Genomic DNA, 12,292 nt, shown 5'->3' with positions numbered 1-12,292 from the left:
CCCTCTGCAGTTGGAGTGGAGGGAAAACCAAGGCTTGGTCCTCCCTTGTCACTGACTCACTGTGTGGCCTTGGCGAGGCCCCGACCCTCTGGGCCTCAGACTCTTTACTGTAAAAAGAGAGGCCAGAGTAGGTGACGTACCATCCAGGAAGATGGATGGAGGAGGGCGGCACGTGCTCACCCCAGCTGCAGCCCCAGCCAGCCTTGCACCTTCTAGAGGCCAGCAGCCCCCTGAGTGGGGGGCACCTCACCCCAGCCCTCCCCATGGGAAATCTCAGTCCATTTTCTCCACCAAACCCAGGTACCCCTTTAATTAAGAATCCAGCATCAGTGCACAGGGACCTCATCTAGGTCTTCGCCCACGTCGATTGACACAGCTGGGAGAGCGAAGGCCCAGGACCAGACGGCGCTCGCCAAGGCCAGGAGGGCAGTAGTGGTCCTGTCGGGGCTGGAAGCCGCCGCCTCTGGCCATGAGACCGCTCGGCATATTTAGTGTCCCCGCCCTTTGAAGGTCGAAATCCCTCAGGATCTCTGAGCCCTGCAAAGACAGGGAATTTCCATAAACCAGGAAGGATCACACCAAATCCAGTGGGTTAAGCAAAGAGAAACCTGACGGAGATGCAAATATTCAGGACTAATTCTAGCACCACCGTCAGCTCTAAAACCACTGGCTAGTTTAAGAAAAATATAAACACGTATTATGTAATGTGTGATCTGCTCCATTTGGCTCATTTAGAGGCATGAAAGCCAGATAAAAGTTGGTGGGGAGAAACCAGCTTCATTTTGCTGCTTTATTGGAAAGAAATTTTTAAAAGTCCGAGGGGGTAGATGCAGCCCAGCGTTTCTTATTTCCACCTTTTCCCCCCAGGTTTTCATATTCCAAATTCAAGGAGTCCTTTGTCTTTGTATTTTATTAAAACGATTGTTTTAGTTCTCTGAGTAATAACTAGCTAGGTCGTCGCAGGCACTTCTCCTCTGCTCGGACCTCAGTTTCCCATCTGTGAGGAGAGCAGGTTCACGTAGGGGGCTGCAGACTGGTGGCCCGAGGCTGGGCGTGTCTGGAGTAGAGGAGCTCTGCGGGGCGGGGCGGGCGCCGTGTTCCTGTGGGTGACGCTGACTTTGACCATTGCCAGGTAGAGCCTGCTCTTCCAGGTTGAGCCACGGGCCTTGCTGCTCCCTATTGTCTCACCCCAGCCATAGAACACATCTCCCTCCCCTCCTTATCCTCTGAAGCCTTCAAGTTGGCCATCCTCACCAGCCTCTCCCTCAGAGAGCTGCTCCCTCAGATCCCTTCAGTGGAAGGTTTGGTGTCTAGACTTTTTTCACTCAATTTTCTCAACAACCTCACTTTCTGTATAAGGTAAAATGAGGACCACAGAGACTAAATGACTTGTCCTAGGTCACACAGCTGGTAGTGGCAGAGCCCTGAGTAGAACCCAGGTCTGTCTGAAGAGAAAAGAGATGCTTTTTCAACCCCTACCCCCACCACACACAAACCCCACTTTACTGGAGAGACCAGCATCTCTAACTCCCATGTCACTGCTGAGCCCAGAGCTGGGACATAGGCGGTGACCAGGATGAGCAGCTAAGCTGACTGAAGGGACCACAGCCTGCTCTTGTAGCTGAAACCACAGACTCACGTGAGGGCAGCCCTCCGGCTCAGGAACATCTCCTAGGGGCTGAGGACCACCCTGGGTGGTAAGTGGGCACGGCCCCCCCGAACTGAATTTCCTCAAAGCTCCACTGTGTTCTGGCTGTGTGTCATTGGGCATGATTCTTCCCCTCTGGGCAACAGCGCCTCTGTCCATTAAATAACTGAGTTCCACGGCAGCCCTCTGCAGGCTTTCCCAATCACCCCTGAGCCTGATCTGGCCTGCCTCCTGGGTAATCATGTGCATGTACAGTATGCTTCCTGTGCCTCAGTTTCCTCTTTTGTGAACTAAGGGCTGCTGCACTTGCACCTTGGGGTCATTGCCGATATTACTGGAGCAGTCAAGATCGTGGACTCCAGGCCCGGGCTCCCCGGATGTACATTCTGGTCCTGCTACTTCACTTCACTGTGGCCTTGGACAGGTGACTCACACCTCCCTTGCCTTTGGTCCCCTCATCTGTAAATTGAGACTTGTCACGTGACCTGCCTCATGGGATTGTTACAAGAGGGCAAGGAGATAAGACAGTCAAGTGCTTAGAAGGGAGCTTGGCATACAGTGAGCACCGTCAAAGTCTTTGCTATTGTTCTGAGTCTTTCAGTGATGACGGTGTAGGAAGTGCTTGGCACAGGCCTGGCACATAGTAGCTGTTTAACAACCTGTGGTTGCTCTCCATGGTGCTGATCAGTGGCTGAAGGACTCATCGTGCGGCCTGACTTGGGCTTGGTGCCCTTCTCTCTCTTGCAGGACAATGCCCTCCTCCATCACATGGGGCCTCCTCCTGCTGACAGGCCTGTGCTGCCTGGTCCCTGGCTCCCTGGCTCAGGATCCCCAGGGAGATGCTTTCCAGGAGACAGATGCCTCCAAGCATGATCACAAACACCAGCAGGAGCTACCCTGCCACAAGATTGCCCCGAACCTGGCTGACTTTGCCTTCAGCCTGTACCATCATGTGGCCCATCAGCCCGACACCACCAACATCTTCTTCTCCCCAGTGAGCATCGCCACAGCCTTTGCGATGCTCTCCCTGGGGGCCAAGGGTGACACTCACACCCAGATCCTGGAGGGCCTCAATTTCAACCTCACTGAGCAAGCAGAGGCTCAGATCCACGAAGGCTTCCAGCATCTTCTCCTCACCCTCAACCGGTCGGATAACCAGCTGCAGCTGACCACGGGCAATGGTCTGTTCATCAATGAGAGTGCGAATCTAGTGAATAAGTTTTTGGAGGATGTCAAGAACCTGTACCACTCAGAAGCCTTCTCCATCAACTTCAAGGACACCGAAGCGGCCAAGAAACAGATCAACGATTATGTAGAAAAGGGAACCCAAGGAAAAATTGTGGATTTGGTGGAAAAACTTAGCGAAGCCACACTTTTAGCTCTGGTGAATTACATTTTCTTTAAAGGTAAGGTTGCACAACCAACCTGAGCTTGTTCCCATGGAAACAGCCAAAAATATTCTCAAATACTCAGTTCTTAAACTTTCCTTTGCAGTGCAGGATAGGATCTCAGGTTGTGTTATTCGATTTTCTAAACACAACCACTAAAAACTTCCCACAATCAAATAAGTTTAGGGAACGATGCGTTCAACAGTTTCATGTGTCAAATCATCGTCTTCCCTGCAGGACTTTTCATAGCTTTTAGTGTCCAATTGTGCATTGTAAATCCCTACCAGGGAGGGGACTTCCATATGCAATGTCTCCCAAAATAGAGATCCAGAAAAACAGATTGTAGCAGAGTGTATGAAGGGAATAGTGTTTCATGAAACATACTTTGAACAACTCTAGTGTAGTAGAGACAGTGACAGCTTTGGAGTCAGAAAGACCAGGGTTCAAATCCTTCCTCTACTGCTTCTCAGCTGAAAGACTATGGGCAAGTCATTTTACCTCCTGGAGGTTCTAGTTTCCTCTCTGTAACATGGACATAATAATTCCCTTGTTGTCAGGTTTCTGTAAGAATTGAACACATTGCAGAGAACATGGGACCACATGCTCACATAGTAGGTGCTCAACTAAACTTGAGTCTCAGCCTTCCTCCCTCTGAGTGCTGACACTGTCAGGAACCTGTAGGCCCCAGAGGGCGTCCTCAGGCAGTTTAAACAGTCCACAGGAATAGCCAGGGGGTAGGGGAGGTGAGAGTCAAACTCGGGGGCTGCTTCCTTCACACTGTTGGCCTCTTGCTCTTGAGGCAACAATGCGATGGTGAGGGCTGAGCCGGAGTCAGCACATCTAGGTCCCAGCTCTGCTGTGGGCTTGAGGTGGGCCTCATCGCCTCTCCAGCCTCTGTCTCCATCTCCCGTCCAATGAGAACATTGGGCTCTGGGTCCCTGGGGCTCTGCCCATCCTGACTTGTCAGGATGGTGACGTTCTCTTCGTCTAGCAGAGGGGAGCTGCCCAGGCGTCCATATTTCATGTGTTGGTCCAGGAAAAGGCCATCAGGGTAAGAACAAGAATGATCTCCCTGAATGATGAGAACCGCCCGGTAACGAGGGGCAGGGAGCCTCAGGCAAAGAGGTGCCAATCAAGACTGGTGCCAATAATTTTCATTTAGAATCTCCTAAGCCACCCTCGAATAAATAAGCATGAAATACAAGTAAAAATGCTTACTCTGCTCAGCCAGAGCAGCATCCCTTACAGACGCCAATCTAGAAATTCTGGATCCTACTCCCGTCTTGCGTTATCCTCACAAAAGTCCTTTCCGGAGACTGACTTTGCTTTAGCCCCATTTTACAGATGGTAAAGCTGAGGCTCAGAGAGAAGCATCTCACCTCAGAGCGTCAGGGCTCTTTTATTCTACTAGACTTTTCTAAACCTCTTCCCACCCCGGCTGATGCCCACCTTCCCTTCTCTCCAGGTAAATGGGAGAAGCCCTTCAAGGCTAAGTTGACCACAGACGAGGACTTCCATGTGGACGAGAACACCACAGTCAGGGTGCCCATGATGAAAGGCCACGGCTGGTTTGACGTCCACCACTCTGACACTCTCTCCAGCTGGGTGTTGCTCCTGGACTACAAGGGCAACGCCACCGCCTTCTTCATCCTGCCTGACCAGGGGAGACTGCAGCACCTGGAGGACACGCTCAGCAAGGAAATCCTCGCCACGTTCCTGGAAAACAGATCCTCAAGGTGACTTTCCAACCAGGGCTAACCTGGGAGCTGCCACACGAGGCCTGGCCAGAGAGTGGGAGGGTGGACACACATCCTGCGTGCCACAGCCCCTGTGCACGACCTTGTGCTTCCAGACAGAGGCCAGCGTCAGCTCAGGGAGACCAGCCGGGCTCCGTGGGGGGGGACAGGGCCCACGAGTGAGGAGGCCAGAGTCCTGTCCTGGGGGACTTCCTCCCCAGCATGGACACTGCCCCTCCCTGGTGCCCGGGCCCAGTGCAGGGCGAGCAACACCAACCCACGCCATGGGAGAACCGAGAAGGAAGAGGTGGGCTTCCTGGCAGGGGAGCAGTTGATGTGGAGTTAGAGGAGGGAAGGTCACGGCTGGGCAGGGGAACCTGTTCGGAGAGGCCGGAAAAGCGAAGGCCTGGAGTGGCGACTTGCTGCACGTGTTTGAGGATGTTGGGCTTCCTCCGTCACCAGATAGGTGTGGCTGGATCGAGGTTCTTGTAGTGAAGTCATACCTGAGCATGCGCCCCAAATTAGTGCATATCTCCATATTCATAAAATGCCCATGCCCCCTGCACTATTCCATTATGTACACCATAAAAATATCCATCAATATATAAACATATGTCATATAATTACATGTAAATAATCAAATGAATTAAAATAGGTAAAATAAATCATATATAGAAGAAGCATAATAAACGTATATATATGAAAATAAAAATAGACAAGAGGACAGGTTAATATGAAACAGGAAGTTTTAGTACCTCTCCCCACCCCCTCCGTCTTCCTGCACCAGAGGCTGAGTGAACAGAACAAGGAGGGGCTGAATCCAGAACGGCTCAGACAGACCCCGAGTGCCAGTCAGCTCACCTGTCAGGCCACACTTTGTTTCCATGGAAACCGAGGGCTGAAAACCAGCCCCGCAGTCACTCATCATTCACCAAGCAGATGTCACTCAGACCCCGACACTTCTCAGAGGAGGTGGCATTCGAGAGGCTTTGCAGGACAGGATGGTCCCTGTGATCCTAACATTCTCTGACACAGGTGTGGAGGAGCTAAAAATAGAATAAACCCAGGCTGACCTCGCGTCCTCGTGTGGGCAGGCGGACAGGGCGCTAAGTGGGAGAAACGCCCAGAAAGGAGACACTTTCAATACTCTGAAACGCCTTTGTTTTCTAACCATTGTGACAGTTTGGCCAATATCCGTTTGCCTAAACTGTCCATTTCTGGAACCTACGATCTGATAAGCATCCTGAGCAAACTGGGCATCACCAAGGTCTTCAGCAACCAGACTGACCTCTCAGCGATGACTGAGGAACCAGGCCTGGTGGTATCCAAGGTGAGTTTGTTTCTGCGTCTGTAGGTCAGAGTGTGTCCGGGGGCCGCAGCTCAGGGGTGAGTGTGAGCACAGAAACACACCCGCCGATGGAGGTCCTCTGAGGACCGCCACTGGAGTCACCCAGACTGGAGTGTGGTCAGAGGACTGAGTGCAGGAGGCGCCTCACGGGCTTCGGGCATTGCAGGGGCCTCCTCTGAGTTGGTGAGCCTCTCCCTCAGTCTCGTCTTCGTTCAGGGCCTTCCCTTCTCTGGGCCTCGATGGACCATATTCACAAAGTCAGTCCCTGGCTCGGGATTATCAGAGGACTTTTGGCCCCGGCGTCCTGTGACGCTGGGAGCTATTGGCTAATCGCTGAGTCCAAGTTAATGTGATTTTGGCTGAGACGCCATTTATTCGGGAGAATTCAAGGTGACCAGAGACAACTGAGGGTCAATGACAGTGTGAAGTGAGCACCTGGTTGTGGACTAGGTGCTGTGAAGGTCCCCATCTCAGTCCTCGTCCCCAAGGAGCTTAAAATTTGCTACTAGAAACAAGAGACGTGCCAAGGAGGATGAAGTGAAGAACATCTTCTCCTCCTGAGGTTGTGGGCTGTTTCCCAGGGAGGCTGAGGGTGTTGCTCAGGAGGAGACGTGAGGATGCGCTGGTGCTGTCAGGCAACGGCCTTGAGGAGGTGGAGAAAGGCCTGTGTGCCCCCACAGGGAGGGTGGACGAGGACGGGGAGGGACAGGCCAGGTGGAGAAAGGCCTGAGTGACTGAGCCCTCCCGGTCACCCCTCCTCATCGGGCTTTGCTCCCAGGCCCGCGTCGGGGGCGGCCCCCTGCCCCTGCTCAGGACAGGCCTCTGTGCTCTCTCCCCTCCAGGCAGTGCACAAGGCTGTGCTGACCGTCGACGAGGAAGGGACTGAAGCTGCCGGGGCCACGGAGGTGGAAATCGTCAGGTTGTCAGCTATGTTGTCACCCCAAAATGTGGAGTTCAACAGGCCCTTCGTCTTAATCATCTACGACAGATACACCAAGAGTCCCCTCTTCGTGGGAAAGGTGGTGGATCCCACCAAAACATACTTCCTCTCTGGTTCAGCCCCCACACCAGGCCAGGCCCCTGCCCTAGACGACATTAAAGAATGGCTGACCCGGCCCAGGCTTGAGTGTGACGTGCAAGTCCCTCATCCTCTTGTCTCTGAGTCTCCCTTTACGTCCTCAGGATGTGTGTGACCCCAGGTCATAGCAATCTTTCCTGTGTCTGCTGTATTAATATCAATTAGGCATTGACACCATCCAGGCCCTGTGCTAGCTAGGCCACGATGAAATGTTGGCCGAAACCCACAGCTTACTGACATGGGAAAGCTCCAGGCCTCCCAGTCTTGTCTGGGAATCCCCAAGGGGGACTCTCTCGGGCTCAGAGACCAGCCCGAGACCCTCACCTCCACCACGCGTCCACTAGCTCCACCTGCTAAGCCCCTACCCCTGCCAGTGCTCACTGTACCCCCCGCCGCCTTGTGCAAGCCCCTCACCTCGCGGGGCTGCCAGTGCCGCCCACGAGGCTGCCTCCCGGCTGCCCCCGGTGCCTTCAGCTCTGCGGGGACATGGAGCTGCCACATCTGCAGCAGCAGAGGGAGAAGAGCAGGTCCCCTTCCCATCCCGCATCGTCACCTGAGCCAGGCTTGGACCCCAACAGCTCACGGGTCTTTTCTGTAAATGGCTCTGGCTTATTTCCCTAGAGCCCTGTCCAGTGGGGCTGGACTGGGAGTACACACTTCTGTCCTCGTCACTTCACCTCTGCCCCAGGAATCCTCGACCTCGTTACTCTTCTCCCCAGGTGAGGAGACCCAGGTGAAGGTGCATCACCTGCTCAAACTCGCCCAGCACTGTCGGGCCCCAAAGACTCTTGCCCTGTGTGCTCTCCTCCTCCCTCACCCTTTGGCCAAGGGGCCCCGGATGGCTCTGGAGAGTCATTCTGACGATCCATGGGTTGTGGGAGAGGAAGTAGAGCAGACCACTGACCCTCGCTGGCCCCACCGGCCCTCCCTAGGCTAAGCTCTGATGGGGGCCACATTTCAACCTGCCCCCTGACCCGCCCTGGGGTCTTCAGAGGGAAACCACAGCTCCTGCGCCACCGCTACAGGCCGTCCTGGGAGCAGCCCTTTTCAGGAAGGGCCGTGTGGCTCCTTCCCGCCCTCCAGGGCCCTGCTGAAGGGCCGCAGCCGTCAGGGAGCCCTGCTGGCCCCCCAGGCTGAGGGAGCCACTCCCTGAACTCCCAGCGGAATGTGCGTGTCCTGTGGGAGGGCTGCCCCGTCCCTCGCAAATCTAATCATCACCGCCTGAGCCACTCACTGGGGATGACACGGACCTAAAGACGTAGGTTGAGTCATGTGAAATGTACGCCTTTTAAGTCAAAATGGCCACATATGTGTCATGTCACATAATTTAATACAATGGATAAGGATTCACTGTTTCCCAAATAAGCCTCATATCCTCTTGAGCTTTCTCTGCCTAGAAACTTCCACCTTCCACCAGTTCCATTACTGACACCAACATCGTCAGCACCTAGACTCACACCAGACCCGAGGGTCTAGAGCCCTGGATCAAGCTCAGACTCTGCCGCTTTCCAGCTGTGTGACTTTAGTGACTAGTCAGCCCTCTCTGAGCCTCCATGTCCTCATCGTGGTTATAAAACCGACCTTGGGTTGGCGTGAGGTTCACTTCAGATAGTTGAAACAGGTTTTAAAGGACAGCAGAGCAGGTGCCAATACGAGGGACTGTGCTTGTTGCATCCATGAGCTCCCTCTGTAAGCCTGGCTCCCTGGGAGGGGCTATTCAGCATTTTTCGTCTAATCTCACGGCAGCCCTGTGATGTCGTGAGTTCAGCTCCTCTGCTCTTATACGCACATTTTACCGATGAAGAAACTGAGGCTCAGAGAGGCTGGTTGTCTTGCTCAAGGTCACGGAGATGGTTAGTGGCAGAGCTGGCTGCAGGGGCTCCACCTGTTCCTCCAAACCTCACCACGTCACCCACGCCACCTACCAGATGGCCACGCTGGACTCAGAGCTAGATTCCTCCTCGAAGGGTGCAGAATGCTGGGCGCTCACACAGCACACGGCCAGGGAGCCTCTGCAAGAAGATCCCATGACCTTCTAGAGCTCTTCCCACCCGAGCTTAAAGAGCTCACAGCCTAGAGCACACCTCGCAGTCCCCGACACTGGTGCTCTGCGGGAGGAAAGAGGCAGGCGCAAGGCTGGCGGAATTCCTGAGTCCAGGGAGTGCCAAGAAGGCTGAATGAGCCGAGGACGCTCACCTAAGACACCGTCATTTACCTCGAAGAGTGGCCTGTCGTTATATTACTCTGGACTCTGCTTGGCAGAGACCCAATTCAAACCAGCTTCAAGCCCTCAGAGGGGAATTCCTTGGCTCATATGGGAACCACCAGGGTCCATTCACGGGACAAGCAAAGCGTTGGGGCAACCTTGTCAACAGGAGGACGGGAGAGTGCCACACATCAGGCAGGACAGCCCAAACCTCAGCGTCGCCTGTTCTTTGGAGTTTTTAAATGTATTCACTGTCTAGTCTCACCCTCACAAGAGGTCCTTGAAGATCACAGGCTGGGAACCATTATCCCCTATTTACAGATGGGGAAATGGAGGCCCAGCGGGTTGGAAGACCTGCCAGCACAGCCCAGAAGGCAGGTCCCTCACTCTGAGGCCTGGGCTGCCCTGACAGTGCACATTCTCCAGTCCATCTCAGACCATATGGACCATTCCAACCTCGCAGTCCTCACAGGGTCTACTTCTCTGCCATAACCCCAGCTGAAGCACAGCTGCTGGGGGTTCTGGGCTGTTCCAGATCAGTTTCCATCTCCAGGCAGGGACCCAGCTCTGCCCTGAGACACATAAGAGGGAGACACACGAGCAGGCCCCGGCTCAGGTGCGGAGGACGCGGTAGTGACATTTACACCTCTCTGACAGTTTGCAGGAAAAAGACACACTAGTGAGATTTAACCACAAATAAATGAACATTTGAGTTGAAGTGCAAGCTCTGTCCTGACTGGTGGGGCCATCTGAGCCTCAAGCATCAAATGAGGACAAAGGTCAGGGGTGCTTCTGGGCTCTCACACGTGTGCGCTGATTCAGAGGCGGGGAACACAGATCTCATGTTGGTTTGCGTGTCATGAGCTCACTTGATCCTCTCCACAAACCATGGGGTGGGCACACACAAGGAAGAACAAATATTTGCAGGGTATCTGCAGTATCCTGGGCACAGGGAGAAGGAGAGCAGGTCCCTCCTGGAACGGTGGTCCGTGGTGGTGGATAACGTGTAATGAACGAGGCTGCGATACTCTGACTTATAATAAGAAATATGTATTAAGTTTTCATCCCTGTTTCTGGCACAGAGATCCTAAAACCCTGGGAATTTCCTAAGTGATGTGCACCATAAAAGTTTTATTGTTATGTTAGTGAGGTTGATTTAGGGAAGCTACTATGTCGACTAGGGATGGGGGCTGGTTGCCAGGGGAACCAACCCCGGACCCCTAGGCGGAGGAGAGAGCTAGAGATTGAGTTCAATCACCAGTGGCCAATGATTTAATAAATCATGCCTATGTCATGAAGCCTCCATAAAAACCTAAAGGACAGAGTTCCAGAGCCTTCCAATTGGTGATCACGTGAAGGTGCTGGGAGAGTGATGAGCTGGGAGAGGGCGCGGGAGCTCCTTGCTCTTTCCCCGGACCCTGCTCTCTGCATCTCTTCCATCTGGCTGTTCTTGAGTTAAATCTTTTTACAATAAATCAATAATCCAGTAAGTAAAATGTTTCCCTGAGTTCTAGCAAATTAACTGACTCAGTGAGGGGCCTGTGGGAAGCTCCATTCTATAGTCTGTGGGTCAGAAGCACAGGTGACAACCTGGTCTTGCGATTGGCATCTGAAGTGTGGGGTGTGGGGGACAGTCTCGTGGGACTGAGCCCTTAACCTGTGGGATCAGGTGCTGTCTCCAGGTGGACAGTGTCGGAATTGAGTTGAATATTAGGACACCCAGCTGGGGTTGGAGAATTGCTTGGTGGTGGGAAACCCCCCACGCTCTGGAATCGGGTGCAGAATCCTTAGAGCCCTGCCGCGTGGGGAGTGTGCACCTTAAGTCCCTTCCGGAGCCGTCTGAAACGATCCACAAACAGCCACACGCTGAACCACGTGGGAGCCCCTTTAGAGGCTGGGGCCTTTCTGTTGCTGCTCCTTGTTGGGTAGTCACAATCAGGGCAGCAGGCAGAGCACGGGCCGCACTCACAGCCAGGCCCTGCCTGGACGGCTTCTGAATGAAACTGAGCCAAGTCTGGGAGGACTGACGGAGAAATCAGAGCTAGGCACTCTCACCAAGGCGGCTCCCTCCCCAGCAGGACGCAGGAGCAGCCCAGGGTGGCAGGAGACTGGCTCTGTTATAGCACGAGAGATATTCTGAGACAGCAGCCTGTGCGACTTTGGGGGGATTCCTCAACCTCTCTGTGCCTCAGTTTCCCCATCTGCAAAAGGTGACACAGAATATCTACTTTGCGGAGTTTCCATGTGGACTCCATGAGATGGCTTGTTTCTACAGCGGCTCCTGTCTTGGGCCTGGCAGCCCAGAAGTCTTCCTGCGGCCTGAGTGTCGGGCCACGGGGAGGCCCAGCCTCGGTCTCACAGTGCTGGGGGGAGTGAAGCTGCTACTTCAGGGGCCAGTTTCTGGAAGCCCACTGTCCCGCAGAACTAAGCCCCAGGCTCCAATACCAGCTTTATCAGAAACGAAGGCGCTGCGTGTCCCCGCAGGCCGTGTTTTGTGCTTTCCCTCAGTTGGTCTGCCACTCGGGCGGGGAGGAAGGGCTGTTTAATAAAGCTGGACAGGTGTCCGGAGCAGGCACTCGGTGGCAGCGGCCGTCTTGTGATTGGTGCTGTGGGTGTCGAAATCGTTACGTGAGGACTGAGCACAGAAGCTAGAGACGGAAGATCCGAGCAGGAACGTGACTCCTTCAGCCTGGTCCTTGCTTCACCACGACGGGCAGAGCCCCGCGTTCGCCCCACAGCAGACACGTGGAGCGAGCGAGACATCACCTTCGCTGTGTGGAGCCCTTGAGGTTCTGAGCGTATCTGTTACTGCAGCACAGCCCCGCCCATCCTGACCGAGACCCCTGGAACTCGAGGAGACGCGCTCACAACGTCTTCACCGAGGAAGC

General features: G+C 54.1%; 1 protein-coding gene across 1 annotated transcript; it reads left to right on the top strand.

Moving 5' to 3' along the window:
* Positions 1-2,360: 2,360 nt before the first annotated feature.
* LOC131421070 (alpha-1-antiproteinase 2-like) lies at positions 2,361-7,483 on the top strand. The gene is made up of 4 exons (XM_058567631.1): positions 2,361-3,054; positions 4,502-4,772; positions 5,955-6,102; positions 6,963-7,483. The coding sequence occupies exons 1-4, from the start codon at positions 2,400-2,402 to the stop codon at positions 7,311-7,313; spliced, it is 1,425 nt and encodes a 474-aa protein (XP_058423614.1). The 5' UTR covers positions 2,361-2,399; the 3' UTR covers positions 7,314-7,483.
* The last annotated feature ends 4,809 nt before the right edge of the window (positions 7,484-12,292 follow it).

The sequence above is a fragment of the Diceros bicornis genome, chromosome 24 (assembly GCF_020826845.1).
Source record: "Diceros bicornis minor isolate mBicDic1 chromosome 24, mDicBic1.mat.cur, whole genome shotgun sequence".
Lineage (NCBI taxonomy): Eukaryota > Metazoa > Chordata > Mammalia > Perissodactyla > Rhinocerotidae > Diceros > Diceros bicornis.
This window is presented reverse-complemented; position numbering and strand designations above follow the sequence as displayed.

Excerpts from the sequence above, each read along its gene's own strand:
- LOC131421070 (XM_058567631.1), top strand. The coding sequence starts at position 2,400 with ATGCCCTCCTCCATCACATGGGGCCTCCTCCTGCTGACAGGCCTGTGC. Across the intron at positions 3,055-4,501 it reads GAATTACATTTTCTTTAAAG|GTAAATGGGAGAAGCCCTTC; the intron begins GTAAGGTTGCAC and ends CCTTCTCTCCAG. Across the intron at positions 4,773-5,954 it reads CTGGAAAACAGATCCTCAAG|TTTGGCCAATATCCGTTTGC; the intron begins GTGACTTTCCAA and ends CCATTGTGACAG.